Source organism: Bombus fervidus, chromosome 15, assembly GCF_041682495.2.
Source record: "Bombus fervidus isolate BK054 chromosome 15, iyBomFerv1, whole genome shotgun sequence".
Classification (NCBI taxonomy): Eukaryota; Metazoa; Arthropoda; class Insecta; order Hymenoptera; family Apidae; genus Bombus; species Bombus fervidus.
Genome location: NC_091531.1, coordinates 6137985 through 6155200, shown reverse-complemented (window position 1 = coordinate 6155200; position 17216 = coordinate 6137985). Strand labels below are relative to the sequence as shown.

At 34.9% G+C, this 17216-nt stretch overlaps 4 protein-coding genes across 5 annotated transcripts; 1 reads left to right on the top strand and 3 right to left on the bottom strand.

Annotated features, from left to right (window-relative positions):
- Positions 1-358: 358 nt before the first annotated feature.
- On the top strand, positions 359-10531 carry LOC139994808 (uncharacterized; the record flags this gene model as incomplete). Its single annotated transcript, XM_072017759.1, has 6 exons — positions 359-653; positions 967-1242; positions 1304-1536; positions 1937-2203; positions 2493-2742; positions 3032-10531. Coding segments are annotated over 6 exons (1494 nt in total), but the record flags the coding sequence as incomplete, so codon positions are not given.
- On the bottom strand, positions 8898-10581 carry LOC139994809 (uncharacterized). The gene is made up of 4 exons (XM_072017760.1): positions 10446-10581; positions 9983-10263; positions 9792-9890; positions 8898-9415 (listed from the first exon to the last, which is right to left on the bottom strand). The coding sequence occupies exons 1-4, from the start codon at positions 10561-10563 to the stop codon at positions 9035-9037; spliced, it is 879 nt and encodes a 292-aa protein (XP_071873861.1). The 5' UTR covers positions 10564-10581; the 3' UTR covers positions 8898-9034.
- A 702-nt stretch (positions 10582-11283) lies between these two features.
- Positions 11284-15459, bottom strand: LOC139994810 (uncharacterized). Of its 2 annotated transcripts, none has more exons than XM_072017762.1 (3): positions 15185-15459; positions 12069-12354; positions 11284-11958 (listed from the first exon to the last, which is right to left on the bottom strand). In XM_072017762.1, the coding sequence occupies exons 2-3, from the start codon at positions 12339-12341 to the stop codon at positions 11467-11469; spliced, it is 765 nt and encodes a 254-aa protein (XP_071873863.1). In that variant the 5' UTR covers positions 12342-12354; positions 15185-15459; the 3' UTR covers positions 11284-11466. The 2 variants fall into 2 exon arrangements, with proteins under 2 accessions (XP_071873863.1, XP_071873862.1); XM_072017761.1 differs by lacking the exon at positions 15185-15459 and adding an exon at positions 13088-14062.
- A 329-nt stretch (positions 15460-15788) lies between these two features.
- LOC139994811 (arylalkylamine N-acetyltransferase-like 2) lies at positions 15789-16960 on the bottom strand. The gene has a single exon (XM_072017763.1). The coding sequence runs from the start codon at positions 16657-16659 to the stop codon at positions 15949-15951; it is 711 nt and encodes a 236-aa protein (XP_071873864.1). The 5' UTR covers positions 16660-16960; the 3' UTR covers positions 15789-15948.
- Positions 16961-17216: the final 256 nt, after the last annotated feature.

Genomic DNA, 17216 nt, shown 5'->3' with positions numbered 1-17216 from the left:
AATTGACTAAAGTTCACGTACACAAAACACAGTACTACGTTTTGCGCTTTAAAATCATGTCTTTAGAACTTAGCACTAAGTTCTTCGCTTCGTTTTTTCATTTCTCAGTTGCGTCAATCCTCAATTGCTATAATATCGGTCAGATTATTATAATATATGTTATATAATATGTATATCATGTATCATGTATTATAAAATACATAACAAAAAATAAGCAGTAAATGAAGAATTAGTTAAATAACATAGCCTTGCGTTGCGAGAGAAAATTATCAGTCAACTGTTTTATCTGCATTGCATTTAATTGACGATTAATAATAACACGTTTTAACAATATTTTTCAGAGAGGTGAACAAAATAAACTGCAAAACTGGCGGGCCTGGCGAGTTGCGTTTCGACGGTGGTCGACGACGAAGAACAGGAGGAGCTGCGGTGCACAGGAAGCGACGTCGAGATCGAGGAGTACACCGACACCGACGACTCGCCATATGTCGCTTATCAGATCACTGATAAGCTGTTCGACACGGACAGGGTGGCCTGGCAAAAATTCAGCTTCGTCGCAACCCTTCTGACCGTCGTCGTGTCCATTACCTTTCTAATTATCACCTATCCCCTTTATCTCGAGAGCGTCAGCTACGTGTCCAACGCTTACACAGGTATCCCGGAAACGAATGGATAATGCTAATTCTAGTTCCTTCGCGTAGGCGATTTTATTCTGCTTTTATCCTTCCTTGTCGCGCCAGCACATTCGTCTTTTTCAAACCGTACGTTCTCTGTATACGTGTTTACACAATTGGTATGATATTGATATAAGAAGTTTGTAGTATGAATTAGGATTGTTTGCTATGGAATTCCATTATGATACTACAGAGAATTTTCCTATTATGTAGATTATAAACGGGAAGATAGTGATTCTACGTGAAGGACATATAAGAAGTGTAAAATAAAACCTCTTTGTACCAATTTCAGGACTTCTCTTCACTGCCTTCTGCTCCGCCTTCATCCTGGGCATAATATACTTCATCGCGGGAAGAGTATCTCCACCACCCGCCTTGATTCCAAACAGCATGCGAATTAAGATCCCTCGTTGTGCTCTGCTCAAAATCAGTCTCATCTATGCTCTCTCTGGCATAGTGATCACGCTCTGTTTGGACAGGGACAGGGTCCTCTGTCATCTACAAGATCCCATAAAAGGCATCACTCTTGTCTTCTCCCTGGTCTACTACTTCTTCTTTTGTCGCAAAAGTAAGATTCCACATTTTGTCATTCTTATAAAAAGAAAATGAAAAATAATCAATTGTTATAGTGATGAGCTTGCAGAGGATCTTCTCAAGTACTACGATAATTGTGGGTCTCTTCATAAGCGTTGATTATGGCCTCTGTGATCAATTTCGATGTAGAGGACAGGAAGTTTCGGGTCATACCACAACTATGAGAGGATCTTGGGGCGTGAAGGCCATTTGGACGTTCGTTTATGTCGGTGCACTAGCTGCTTTCGCTATGTTCTTCACTTTGCTCGAGGCCCATTATACCACTGAGGTGAGAGCTTAAAAATGAATCGAGAAGAATATTGTGGACGACATTTCGTCCCGTGTATATGACATTTTTAAATGCTACTTCAATTTTATGTGGAAATATTTTATATAAAATTTGAATTGTATTCTGATTTTTTTTTTTTTTTCATTTTATATATACTGCTTAAAGTAATTAGTAATAATGTTAGAAATAATGATAAGTAATAACTAGGATTTAAGAACAATCATTAAAAAATAAATATACATATATCGTCACATAAAAATAAAAGTTTTACCAAGAAAATTTAATATTCTATGATGAAGTTTATTGTATGGAGAATACAGATTCCGTATTAGTTTTATACATTATTTTATTATGTCATAAAAATAGGCAATTATATAAAAAAATGTTCTTTATGTTCCAGCAACAGAATATGTGTCAAATAATGGCGAGCCAACAAAACTCTTTTCTCTACACAGTATCAAGATTGGTATCGTCACGAGACATCCGTCGACGAGGTTCTGAAGAAGAGGGAGGCAGACTGCTCCACGTGACAGATCCTGACCCTACCATAAAACCAAAACATATTCCAAAACCTCCAATCCTCGAAACTCTCTTCTACATTCACTTAATCGCGTTCTTCGCCATTTTATCGATGTCCTGGATCGACACGTTGCCAGGGATAGGCAGAGTAAGTTAATTAAATCAATTTGCATTTCAAATTATGGTGGGATTCTATTCATTCAGTAGACATAATGTTGAAAGTTCTATTAAAAATTCAATCACTTTACCTACAAGAATCTAATAGTACATAGAAATTTAACGATTCTTCCCATTATCTATAATTTTTCATTCACAGTAGAAATTCATATTCAGATAACTGGGATTCAATAGACAAGATTTATCCATTTGATCGATTTAGTCAAGTACTAGTTAAGATTTCATTCCAATAAATGGATTATCATTTCCAATAATTCCAGGGATTATCTCCAGCGGAGCTATACCGCGTGGTGGAGCACGGACTCACGTGTCACTTCAAAAACAGCGACAACTGCTCAAATATTTCTACTCGTGGCTGGATCTTCTTAATAGCGTATATCATCTTCTCAATTTCTGTACTGAACTTCTTGTCTATAAGTGAGAGCGCTGTCTTCACTATTGCTACCGCCACTGTGTCCCTTCCATTGTCTGTAATCTGGTGGAGCATCTATAAAATGGATGTTCACGGCCGTGAGTAAAAAACCTCTAATTAATTAACCATGTATATCTTTGCTCATAAGGATTCAGATACTTAGGAAAAATTAGAAACCTGAATAACCACCAGAAAACTATAACAAGTTATAGGAATTATTGTCTCATTTGAAGTGATTATATATGTGATTCATAAATCAGACTCGAATCTTGATTACGCTTTTGAGACACACTAAAATCTCTTACTTTACAAAACTTAATTTACTTTAGAAGTCCTGCCTATTTCCTCTAAAAGCAATAAGATTTCTCAAACGAAGAATTTAAACAGGTTTCATCACATGGTCTCCCGGAGTGACGGGAGAGTTAATCTGCGCTCTGCTGGGTCTTCCTGTGGTCCTTCTAGGCCTAGGTCTTCTCGTCAGATCGCATTTCCGTGACACTCAGCCCTGCTACTTGACCATGCAACCACCTGACGCACAGTGTGAATCTTCTCAAAGATGAACATCTTTCAGGAAACCACCTGCAGTCTTCGTATTTAACTCTACAGCATAAAGGATCCATAATAATCATTCTACAAATTTTTGTTTAAACGTATAAAGAAAAAAAAAAACAGAAGAAATCGAACGTCAATATTTTATAGAAATTAAAGATATAGGGGTAAGAAGGAGAAAGAAGATGCTTTGGGAGTAGCATGTGCAAGAAAACTTGTAGCGAGAGCTCTGCAATCGACAGGGGGGTAGTGACATAATTAAATTTTTAACTATTGCAACTTAAGGCCCAGTTAAGCAAGCTGCCAAATATATTGTAGTATTTGAAAACGACACGGTAAAGTCGTAAAGTTAGTCAATGATTAAAACTTACAACTTTTTGTGACACAACAAGTAATTTGAGACGAAATAGGGTCATACGAACTTAGAGTAGTTAGGCCAGTTCTACATCAGTTCTGAACCGATTCTTTCTTTGCACTGTATTTGAATAAATTACATTTATGGATACTACAGAAACAAATATAAAAAACTGGCTTTACCGCCCCTGATCGATGGAGTGATCTCTCTTGAACTGGAGGAAAGTTTTCTATGCACAGTTGTGATAAAGGAGGTGGTATGGACCCGGGGAAAGCAATAATATCGATTATCTCGTATACGCGAAATAAAGAAAAAAAGCGAAAGAGAAAGAGGAGGAGGAAGGAGAGAAGCGATCAATGTTTCCTATGTAATTTGCCAGCGAGAACATCCGTCTAGTCACATAACGTTATTGCCGATTTATATTTTATTTTGATAACGAGAATATTTAATATTTTCGAAACAAAGGACGTTCGAATTATACGTGTGAGAATATATGTGAATACGTGTGCGTGTGTGTGTATATGTGAATGAGTGTATCAGAGGAAGAAACAAAAAATACAGAAAATATTTTATAAACTCAAAGTATAATAGTGTGTACTGGATTGAAAGTTGCATATTATTGAAAAGGACCTGCTTAAGAGGTGTTAGGTTTCTCTGTTATTCATTGCCATGTTTAATGAATCTAGCAACAGAAATTGAGAATCTACGTCTCTGTTGAAATATCGAAGAAAATAGAGCAGTTCAATCTCTCTATAACTCTGACTCTATAACTCTGTAAATGTAAACAGAAACATACCAATTTGGCTTCTAATATGTTCCCAAGTCGCCATATTGGGATTACAGCCATTTTTTTAACAAATATGAAGAAAGACAAAATGGCGTGGTTAAATCTTCACAGATACACCTTTTTAGATAAAAAAAACTTAAAAACTTTGATTTTATAAAATTTTTTAGAATGTTATATTTGAAGTATAGAGCTTTTACTGTCTGATGGCAAAGCAATTACCGGTTTATCGCGATTCTGTGATCCTCCATTTCCACTTCGTGCACACGCGAATATTTAGATAACTATATTTGCCAAAGATAGGAGAAGAAGAACGTTAAATGTCAGATTTTTCGGTCTTAGAGTATAAACGCGAGTGTGTGCGTACGCGTGAAAGCACGATTTTACATGAATAAATATGGCGCATGAACAAATTCGAACTAGTCGAAGAAACTTACATGATACATGTTTCTACTTGACAGAATTTTCGATCTCTTCAGCGCAAAGTGTGCGATCCTTTTTTATATTTTTACAAAATTCATTCACGTGGATAATTCTGTCGACATTCTTGACCATTTTAATTATTTATGGCAACTATTTATGCAAAAATAATTCTACGCTTTCAGTATTGTTCTATTAGTATTCTGTGTACAGAGTGTTTCTAAAACATTAAATAAGTAGATGAATTATCTTAGATTAAATGAAATTTAAAATGTCATTTAGAATTTTAAGCCTATTATTTTCATCAAGTATACAGTGACCATGAAAACAAGTAGGAAAAACATAATTTTAAAAGACAATTATTTTAGAAATATTTTGAACTGATAAATGCATGTACTTAATTAACAAAGTCTTATGGTTGGATTGTGGATATCAATACACATTCACATTCTTATGAATGTAAAGTAATGAAACCAAGATATAGATTTTATCTACGAAATACTATAAGAAGTACTTTACTTTGGATATTTTATATAATATACATCCAGCAAATTTTTGTGTCTTTTTCCATAAATGTATAGCTATCCACAGTCTGCTTATGATAGCTGTGTTAGCTCAACTTTTGTAGAAGAGCCTTCTTTTTCTACGTATTTAGTACTTAGTATGTAAGCACTGCATTTTATCTTAGAAGAATTAGGGTGAATCGTTTCTCCATGACTGTCAATCCCGCTCCTCCTTCTCCTTGGACTGACACGCAGTCCGAAAAGCTGATCAAAAACCGCTGTCCGCATGAAATCAAAAAGAAATGAGGATGTGATTGAAAGTGGCTAAAAGGAAAATTGTAAAATTCGTGCCAAAATATGAAATACCGAGTTCTAGTCTGTAGCGACTGTAACGACTCGTGTAAACGATAGCTAATAAGTATTTATTAGAGCCGTACTGAGAATAGCGTGACACACATAGACAAGTACCGTGAATTAAGTGTAGTTTGTTGTTGGCAGATTTTGAGATGGTAGAAATGTAAGAGAAAGAGGAATATTCGTTGTTGGAAATATGTCAATCATATTCTATCGCAGAAGCTATATACGTCCACGACTTTTTTACACTGATAATAAGCGTTCCAAGTGTAATTATATCAAGATTGCAAGAAGAATAGGCTTTGAGATGGTCATTATTTCTATTTTATTTATTTTGTTAGTATCATATTAATATTCTCATATTGCTGTAACTGAATGAGAATAAAACATTGAATAGCGTGATTAGACTTCAATTGGTATCATTGGATTATAGATTATAACCCAACTATTGTTATCTGTAATCCAATGATGCTAGTTTTAGAAATTGGAGAAGTTTATCAGTGAATTTTCAGTAATATAATCTTCACTTTACATTTTATGTATAATATTTACTTGTGAAAGGAGCTTGGAGTTATTTTATGATAACTGAAGATAAATTTTGGCTAGACCTATTAAGGCCTATTCTTTCTGCAGTTCTGCTATAGCTGCTACAATAATAAAAGACGAAAACGGAAGAAAAACAATAACGAACGTACTACTACTATATTATTACACTATAGTCGCAACATTTAATCGTATATATACGTATACATATATTAAGAAGTAAATCATGTTATACAATTAATGGAAGACGCAAGAGGGAAGCCGATTTCAATTTGTAGCTTTCTTAATCGACGAGACGTAAATTGAATTACAGACGCAGTTACATACAAAGAAAATGATTCTAAACTTTTTTAAAGAAAGCGCAATTAACGAGTAAATAAGTTACTCTGGTTCAACAAGGGAAATAAATTCGACAGAAGGAAAACTTGATGAATCGGAGAAGTTACGCTTAGAGAAGGTTACAAAGTCTATTAAAGAATAAAAAAGAAAATAAGAAGAAAATTCAAAAAAAAAAAAAGAAGAAGAAAAAATAGCAAACTGTTGATTTTTAATAATTTATTTTTTAGCGAATCATTTTCTCATGTGGCTCAAGCACGATGAATGTTTTCATTGTGAATCAACTAGTCAACCCTTGCAGGGCTTTTCCCTAATTATCTGATGCATAAGACGCTGTTCAATCGCGCTGGTTGTTATCGCTAAATGTTAAAAAGAATGAAAATATATTCTGCGTACAGGATATCTAATCGCTGGCTTTCTCATAGTGATTTATTTTTTTATCGAACGCTCACGACCTGGGAGGGTTGACTTATCGTAGACATATTCGCTGCTATTGATGCATACGGTGCGTTAATATTTGTATCTTCTTACATTGTTATTAATAATATATTCGCTCGGTTTATCCCTCAGTTAGTTATTAAGTTATTAGTTGTTGTAGTGTGCAATATTGAATCATAGTATTATATTTCGTATCCTTGATCAAATGATCTAGGAAGTTGAAGAAAGTATGAACGTGTTTATTATTTAATATATCTTTTAGAATTGAATTATTTCAAGTAAACATACTTCTGACGAAGTATTTTGATAACAGCGAATGTGTTAAAGAAAACAAACAAAATAACTAACTAGATAACAATCGAAAGAGATCCAAATTTCTGTTGCACAAAAATAAAAAAAGAAGATTGCATCTGATGCAAACTTGAATGGAGAAATATTGTTACATTTATCTGGTTACTTGTGGTTGAATATTTTTATAAAAGGACCGTAGTGCGTTCGAATACTGATTACAATGGTAAATTAGCGCGCGACATGCTAAGCAATGCGAAACAATAAATTTCGCATCTCTTTCAGATAGACGCTTTACGAAACTTAACAAAAAAAATACTATTTACCAGCGATCAGCAGTGCCGTATATATACACACATAATATATATACATATACATATATATTTATACTGGGTGTCTTCCCCGTGAATATAACGTTAACTATGACATTTCCAACCGTAGCTCGTATACAGTAGAATCTTCGATTTCAGGTCCGCCAAATTAATTCTGCGCTTAAGAGATTTTTCAATCGTTTACTTTTGTAATTTCCTTTATTAGGATTTTTCAAATTTGATTTACAATCGTGAATCAAGAGCTTTGATGTTCGTTAGTGTTGTAATGTGATAAACTTAGATTTATCGAAGTATGAAAAATATTTCATTAATTGTCTAATTAAGTTGTAGAACTTTTTGGCGGACGCGAAGTTGAAATTTTTAAATAAGTGGAATCGAAAATTTCGGCGATGGGATGCGACGAAATTAACATAAAAATGATATTACGAGAACGAGGAGAACTGCTCTTAATAATTTTGAATCCAAATTCTTAAGTATATTTGTAAAATATTTTATTTGAGAAATTCTGTTACAATTTTTTCATGTAACGCATTGCATTTCTCCTCTAAAACATCTCCCATAACAGTACGTATGTAGTATTGAGAAGAGGGGATTTTGTAAAGAAGCAATTTGATAAAAAAGAAAGGAAAATAAGCGTATTCCCGTGGTCGATGTTTGGATTCATAATTACGCTCAATATATTCACTATATTCAACAATTATGTACCGGATTGTAAATGTGTTAATACATACATATATATACTTATATAAAAAAGGTAAAAAAAAAAAGGTCGTCGTATAAAGCTCATCTTCTCGTCACTCGACCACTCGTCGTCCACTCGTTTGAATAACAAGATCAATTAAGTTACTGAAAAGCAGCCACCGACTAACGAAGTTAATTATGTACCAGCCACGAGACACTCGTGAGATAACGTAGAATCTCTTCAGTGTCGGGCTTGATATTCATCTCGAGTGCCCTCGTACTGATTCTGCTCATCACTGCTTTCTTTTTTCCTCTGAAATCCTCTCGCTAGATGGTAAAGTGTGTCTTTTAAAAATGACTAGCTAAAACTAGTTTGGATATTTATTCAATTACTAAATTCGAATTGAAATTTGAATTTGAATTTTAGTTTGAGATTGAGGACGAATCTGAATGTAAATTCGAACATTATTCTATCAAAGAGTTTTAATTATTTAATTGTTACTTAATATCTGACAATAGAATGTGTCTGATAAAACTCATGGCACAGCGAGACAAACTAAATTACCATTTGGATTGCTTCTTCCTTTATTTTTCTTGGAATATTATATTCATATCTCGAAAGGTTCTACAAACAAAAAATACTGATAATATTTCTTGATTAACAAAAATATTTCATTAAATGGTACATATTAGTACCATTTATTAGCCATTCCAAATATTACAGTTTTCATAGACTCTTAACTCTGACAACAGCATAATATCATAGAACTCACTACAGAACCTATCTCTCGCACGTCTTAGATCTTTTTAAAGTTTCAAAACCTGCAACCTGGCCGTTCTATGAACGTCTCCTATCCTCTCGGACATTTTTCTGCCAGCAAAGCTGTAATCTTCGTATCGAAACTCATGTAGAACCTCGAAACCCAATTTGTCTGCGATTCGTTGGCTGTAGTTGGAGGCAAATACACCGAAAATTATTTCTGGGAGCACGTGCTGCTCTAGAACGTCACCGTCGATCGATCTTCTCTTCATTGTACCGTTCAACAGTCCTCGACCGAACTCGATACACTTTTCTACCATTTGGCGGCCGATCCCTCGGCCTTGGTAACGTGGATTGGTGCCAAGATAAAACAGCTCCAACGCCCCATTTGCATTGTTCCTCTCAAAAATATCTACGCTGCACTGAGTCTGTTCTTGGACCAAGAAGCAGCAGAATTAATCTTAGTTCGTTTCTTTAAGAAAATTTAAAAAAAAGACTGTTCTAATTGAAGTCTTGAATTCCAAAACAGGCCAGGTCCACGAATTTGTTTCGATTCATTATTGGTCTCATTGGTCGGTGCGAAAAAGTGAACTAGCGCGTGGTCTGAAATTCATAGCTTCAGCTCCGAAGATAAATTAGTACTGTTGCAGTCACAAGGAACGTGTTAATTAAGTTCAAAAATACATCTAGGTCTTCCGAGTCTCTAAATAGAGCCTGTGATGGTAGCAAAGCAATTACCGAACAAATTGAAGATGACACTTGATCTGAACGAGGCAATTTAACCAATCATCAAGAGACACTTACGTCATCGAGAAGCTTGACAAGCTGCCTGCACGTCTGATGTCTCAGGTTCTCCTCTATGAACACCTCTAGCTCATCCTTTACTCCTTCTTTGGGTCTAGCCTTCAAAGTGATAGAAAACGTTTGGTGAAAATCACTTAGAGAAAGTTAGAGGAAAAACTGGCTAGCTACTATGGAAATGAATGAAAACTTGCATGAAGCTTGTTGAACGCCACCGCTGCTAACTCATTCGTCTTCTTGTCAACAGCTATCAACGTGGTACCATCTTTGATGACTTCCTTGAAGACTAACAACATCTCTTCTGGAGCTCCATCTTCTTCAAACATCCCCAAACCTATTGCCAGATTTTCCTGTTTCATGGTCTGAGCCTGTATAGCCAAAGCATCCTCTACTTTGTCTCTGGTGAGTAGTTTGTAGTTCAGTTCATCATCAGACTTCAGAGACATGGTTGAGAAGCGAAATGGTAAAACTGGAACTAAAATTTCCAACAGGACTTAATCCATTCACCATTTTGTCTCATGAAACCTTTCTCTGAGGAAGCTCCTCGATTAACAATTATAATAAATATAGATAAGATGGATTTTCATATAAATTTCTGTGATTTAACGTTCGACTAATTGTTTTATCAATTTTATGAAAGGCGTTTTTATCTGTTACCTGTTGTTTTGACAGGCTGATAAAGAAACAGATAGGAATGAACACGTGCTGAGACTACTGGCAGCGATAACTCAGTCATAGACCAATATTTGAGGAAAAACGATGTTCCCAGCTGCATGTGCGACAACAGAATGAAGCTAAATTCGAGTAGTTTCTTCCAAGCGACCTACACTCTGTCTATTAAGGCCTTTGTTGGCACAGCTCTGGTGTCTTGATAAGCAGCCTCCGCTTCACTTTTCAGCGTCCAATTAATGCATATCGGGGAAACGCTCTTGTTATCTGCGTACAAGTTGTAGAACTATAATCGACGCACTATTGTTTTTCAAAGCGAGTACTTTGATCTGCTTACATCATTTAGGACACGTTCATAAATAAAGATTATCGTGTCGAGTACTTGGACGTGATAGATAAAAGAACGATTCAAAAGGAGGATCGTTAAAGAACAATTTGTTTATTGTAAAAGACCCCTTGACATAATAATACTTGAATAATACTTGTTTCTCCTGTATGTTGTGATGGAATAAAACATAGCGTGTGTAACAAAATATTTTTAACTAGTACTCTTCACTGATTAGTAAATTATCTGCAAACACACTATACACGTGCTACCTTATCGCGTGCAAGCACTCTAAACTCGATTACAACAATCAGATTAACTTAATAACGCAAGGTCGTATAATTATATATAGACACTAAGCCAATTTTCTTCGTATTGTACAATTTTATACTAGAAAATATGTATTTTCTATTGTATCTCTAAAGATAAACCTATCAGTATCAAATTTCTTCTTAATAAGTAGATTATGGATATTCATATAAATTCATATTTTTATAAAAGAAAAAAGAAAGGAATAGAATCTACACAGAGATTTGTATCGTCTAACAGTATAGCAATATTAGCATATTATTATATTATATATTCTTGCACATTATATACATCCTCGCATCTTTCGATCTGCCATAATTTCATAGAAATCCGCATTCCAATAATAAATTAGTGTCCTAACTAGTTACATTCAATCTAAAATAGTCTTTTAGCCACTAGGAGACAGTTCAAGTGTTCGTTCCCTATCCTCTCGTTGAAAGATTTCCCATTAAACTGGAACTCTTTGTAGTTGGTTGACACCAGGCTCTCGAATCCACACTTTGCTGAAATCTTTTGTGAATAGTTTGATGTCATGATCGCAGACACTAGGTTAGGCACTGCTTCCAGATTCTGTATCGTATTGTCGCCATTTATGGTGACTGGTGTCTTCACGGCCTTTCCCTTTCTCAACTCCTTTGCAACTTCTATGGATGTAGATACCAATAGTTCCCCTATCCTACGCTTCTGATTATTCGGCAGAGTAGCCAAGAACATTATTTCAAAAATACAGTCGGTGTTGTAGTGCTTGAATAAATTCATCTTAGCGTCTATGTTGATCATGAAGTCCACTAGAGCTTTCGACGACTTGTACTTGCAGTTTTCACTGAATATCTCGAAAGCGCTCTTGTCTGATGAACTGTTAAGGACCTGAACAATGAAGGCAGTGTCTTTTTAATGGTTGTACGGTAATTATCGTAGATATTCGTACAAACTCGTATCTAGCAGTATTATTTGGCTTTTTCATCCTTTTTATTTACCTGTAGCTTGTTAAAAGCCACTCCAATAACTTCTCCACTGTATATGTCCACAGCCACTACACTGACGCCATCCTTGGCAGCATCCAGGCAAAGTTTCTCGAGTTCCTCTGATGCGCCAGGTTCTGAGAGTAGGTCTACACCTCTGGATACGCTCTCGTAGACAAAGAAGCTCTTTCTCATGACATCCAGAGCTCCTTCCAGAGTTTCGTTCGTCAAGGACTCGAAGTCGATGGTCCTATCCTCTGTGGAACCCCAGACTCGGTACGGTGGCATTCCGTTTCGTTTCCTAAACGCAAATACAATTATTTAAAATAACTAATGCAATGTTTATTTTATATTTAGATTAGAAAAGATGACAAGGGAAGTATGTGTGATGGGACACACTGACGAACTTATAAATAAGGAAACGTTTGCCTATCTCAATTGCATCCTGAAAAATTTTCTTTCCATCTTTCTATACGACATAATACTTACAAATAGAAATTTTCTTCTTATATTATATAAATCATAAAGAAAAGAAAACGTTCTCTGAACGTCATTATTAGACTAACATTATTAACATTATTAACTAATATGACTAATATGACTATAAGGTCATTATTGACTAATATAAGGAGTACTGTAACCAATCAATACAACTAATATGAGCCAGTTAGCTGTTGTGACCTCCTTGAGAACTTTGGAAAGTGTGTACTTAAAGTGTGTCGCAAAAAGTAAGCGATGACGAGTATACTCGTCAAATACAGAGCATGTGTGGCTCATATAATATAGAATTAAGTTGAAACGAAATGACTGTTTTATTTTGTAATTCTATTACTGACAGAGCTCGCCATAACGCAAAATATTGCCATTTTCTCACGACGAGTATACTCGTCGAAAACAGCTAACTGGTTAAACAATTAGGATCACAACTTTCGACGCAAATTACTCGATTCACTATCTGTGGTCTGCCAGAAAACTACCGAATCGCGTTAATAACTCTCAATAACGAGTTACAGTTTAATTTTATTCCTTTTCACCTCATTTTGACCGACAGATGCGCAGACAATGCTGGATCACGCTACACTGACCATGATCAGCCACTTCTATGAGAATACAAGGCGACCTAACACCGTCGATTACCAAGCTATCGGTTGATGGATAAAACGGCACCTATATACCGTGTTTTGAAAGACACGCCAACAATGTTATCACGTTTCACGTGCGCTAGAATTTCTCCAATTTTTCCATCAGTTTTCTTTATCCTCGTATCTCTTAAAATAACTGTCGAACGAGATCGAAAACAAACACACAATTCCGACACGATAAAGAAATTTCAATTTTTCAAACAATTCTATCAACTGGAAAGCAAATGCATCTGCCATTACGACGAATAACATTTACGATTTATTATGAGGCGAACGGATAGCGAGGAATTCTTTGGAGTCGAATGAACCCATTATACTCGACAACAATGCGATACCCGTTTGAGAAACGTGATATATGCGAGTCAGTGGAACCATATAGCTGCATACAAGGTCATGTGTCAACTTGTTGGCGATGGGTGGAGGGAGGGGGGGGCTGATGAAAGTGCCGCAAAGATAAATTTAGTCGACCCACAGGCCATCAGAAGTCGTTGACCGTGTGTAAAGCTAATTTAATTAGTCAATGAGCCAAATCTTCATTCAAGATTGTTCATTAGCCTCCACCAGTGGCCATAAACTTGAAATTCTTCGTCGTTCAAGATTTTCCACTGGCAAACCATTCGATTGATGGAATTTTTGGTGGATCTCTTGACACGGTTCGAAGGAGGAAGAATGTTTTAGAGATGCTACTGATAATTGATTGGTAGGAGATAAATCTATTTTTGCGAAGAAAGTCCAGCATGCTTCGGATGGCGATTTTAGCCACTTTGTCTATCGAAATATTTTTTAATATTATTATATAGCAACTATAAATATAATAAATATAAATATTATAATATAGAGAGGCTCTCTTCGTCAAAAGATATGTTCCATCGCGACATGATACATCGTGTAGGCTGCCACCGCGCGAGATAAACTCTTGTTTACTTTCTTCTAATTTATTGCAGAGAAAGATACAATAAATAAAAGTAGGATCAAGTCATAAACCAATTGCTAATAGCATTTCTAGAAATATTTTTGCGAACTTCATAGTCTATCCTTTCGAATCCTGTCGAAATATCTGTGTGATTCTGTTGTCAATCGAATTGTTAATCCTAAAGCTGTAGTCGTCTAAATTTTAAGCGGAGAGTACCACGCAAGATATAGTTATCTTGGATAGTCTGCAAAACACGATTTCTAAATTTCGCGAAGATCATCGGTTCTGCCATTTGAAACAAACAAGGTCATTTGTGTAGAATACTTGTACCATTAATTTGTACCTGCTTTTTTCAGAAGTATCCCCAATTAGTACAGAACTTTCTCTAAACGATCCACATATGTTCCATGTATTTGCTTTTTGCAAAATTTTTGCACGTTCGTGTTAATTTTGAAGGTTTCCAAAATTGGCGGATAGCATGGATGCAGATAGATTATGTGAAAACGTATCAGTGATTTTACGATTGATAATATTAATTGGCAATTCTGTAAATGATAATTGAAGCGATCCAGAGTGAAACAATGTTGCAACACTGCTAACGGATTTCTAAGTTTGAAATCTCCGAATTGTTCGATGAAATTGTACGAGTGAGAATATTACTTCTTAACATGAGAGGGTGCATCGTTCTTTTATTTTATCGTTGGAAAATTTTGAAAAAATACTTTATAACGGAAGGTACTGTATTTTCTATTTTATGATGACAATATTAGTTATTTCGTATTTGTTAATAATTTTAAAAAAATTCAAACAATAATGAAAAGCAGATATTAAAATATTATGTCTAATGTCTGTGACATTTCAGAAATACACTCTTACAAAATTTATCACCGAAGACATAAAAAACTATATCGTGAAGAAGCGAGAAGTTCAAACCGACTACCGGAAACTTCCATCGATGACAACCTAGATACTTCATTAATAGATAAATCATGAGGCAAGTTTCTTTGAATTGTCACCAACGACTATATCAATTTTTATTATCAAAAATGTTGTAAAAAGAATTTAAAATTACTTACAATAATGTATAATTTTCTTTATATGTGTTTGTAGATATATTGCGTTCCAAAATTTCGACTCCGCTCCTGTAGGGCAACTTTAGCGAATTGCAATTGGTAGCGCAGAGCTAAGATATAACCGTAGTGTAACACGTAAAATAGTCAATTTGATTCGCGGGACTTTCAGTGCAGTCTTGGTACTTCCCAGAACAAGATATCATATGGTTATGTAGCTGACGTTATCGCATTCTATAGCAATATCAAATGACGAATGTTCTTAGGAAGAAGAATTGTTCGATTGGATCGCAGCCATCCAGGCTGTCAAACAAGAAAGTTGCAATAGACTAAACTGTCCAGTTTCTAGCACTAGCGTTTGATCGGTCGCTCGAGCAAACATGTAAAGATGCATGAATATAAATCAGAAATGTCTTTCACACCTTTTACAGTTGGTAATTAATTCTAGTGATGATGGCAAATGTATTGAAGCGATAGTAGAGAATGTAGATAATAAGTACTAATTAAGTCAGTGATACGAGTAATTGATATATAATAAACAATGATTATAGATAAATTATTTAGTATGAAATTTAATTAATTTAATATTTAATATAAAACTGCAGAATAATTTGTCTCAAAGTAATATTTATTAACAATTATTTTCGTTAATAATACATTTTTAGAAACGGTAATTATTATACAATTAAATGGCGTATGAGAACTGAAAGATACGGAATATTCAATTTTAGCTCATATACTTTTGTACGATACATGCCATCTGGAAAATTTTAAACAAGTTGCAAGACCATAACAGAAACAACATTATGCGGCGGAGTGTCTTGAAAAATAGGTCGTCCATGATTATCTTTGTAGTGCAAAAGATCTACGTCCATAACGCTCTTTAATCCAAGTCTTTCCGCCGCTTTTTTCGAATACAGAGACGTATACACACCAAATATGAATCCGACGTCTTTCACGGTATTTTTCGCGAAAGAAATTCCTGCAGCCATTAGTGACCTTGAAAGTCCTTGTCTACGATAATTTCTATCCACAGCGACCGCATAAAATTCCACGGCTGCCTTGGAGTTTGGAAACTTCCCATATAAATCAGCCGTTTCACTGATCTCGGCTAAATAGTTGAAATATCGTTTCATTAATTCATTTTTAGGAGGATTGTTGCTGAAGGCAGCGGAAACGCCATCAGCACCATCATCGGACTTTGAATTCTTACTAACTATCATCAGGTTTACTCCGATGATTTTTTTCGATGATTTTCCTGTGGCTATGATGCAAGGTGAAAAAGCGAAAATTGCACGTATCAGTCGCTCGTGATCGATTCTCATCGATTCTTCATCCTCTATTGTTAACGAATTATTATCTCTCAAACTTTTCAACATGGTCTCTTCCTTATCGAAATTTTCATGTAAGAAAGATAAAATCTCCGATAAGTGAGTGTCATTCGCCCATTCTAAAGTATATTGATTGTTATTTGATTCCATTTTTCTATGTTTCAATATTTTAAAAATGAAGATGTCAGTAAGTTAGAAATCTATTTTACCATCGTATTTTTATTTCATTCATTAAATCACTCTTTCACCTGAAGCAGAGTTACTGTTTATTCTATTGTCTTTTATTTATGTATACCTTAATTGATAGTTCTATATTATGTAACTTCTTGTTTATATTGGTAACAAAAATATGTTATAAGTCGATGTTTCTCGTTACATCACAATTAGTCGTGCAATGGACTCACTCTACTTAAATGTAAATTGTTGGAAGGTGTTACACATAAGTAGCATCGTAAACTAGGGTTTTGATTGGTCGATATTGGAATTCGGATCATAACATATTCGTTGATAGAGCACGTGATTCATTCTCATCTCTAAACTAACCTTCACAAACTAATCTTTTATATTCTTTAAAATTCTGACGAAGAAATATTAATAGCATCAATTTGAAAGCTTGTAAGAATTTATAGGTAAATAAAAAAAAGAAATAATTTAATCTTTATAAATTGAAAATTTGGAATCCATATTTCAATGGAAAAGAAAAAAAG

What these genes read in the sequence shown, in the direction of transcription:
- LOC139994809 (XM_072017760.1), bottom strand. Translation starts at nt 10,563, where the DNA reads ATGCAGCTGGGAACATCGTTTTTCCTCAAATATTGGTCTATGACTGAG. An exon ending in TCAGCCTGTCAAAACAACAG is followed by an intron (nt 10,264 to 10,445) that starts GTAACAGATAAA and finishes TGGAAATTTTAG; the next exon opens with TTCCAGTTTTACCATTTCGC. An exon ending in TGGCGTTCAACAAGCTTCAT is followed by an intron (nt 9,891 to 9,982) that starts GCAAGTTTTCAT and finishes ATCACTTTGAAG; the next exon opens with GCTAGACCCAAAGAAGGAGT.
- LOC139994811 (XM_072017763.1), bottom strand. Translation starts at nt 16,659, where the DNA reads ATGGAATCAAATAACAATCAATATACTTTAGAATGGGCGAATGACACT.
- LOC139994810 (XM_072017761.1), bottom strand. An exon ending in TGGCTTTTAACAAGCTACAG is followed by an intron (nt 11,959 to 12,068) that starts GTAAATAAAAAG and finishes TTCATTGTTCAG; the next exon opens with GTCCTTAACAGTTCATCAGA.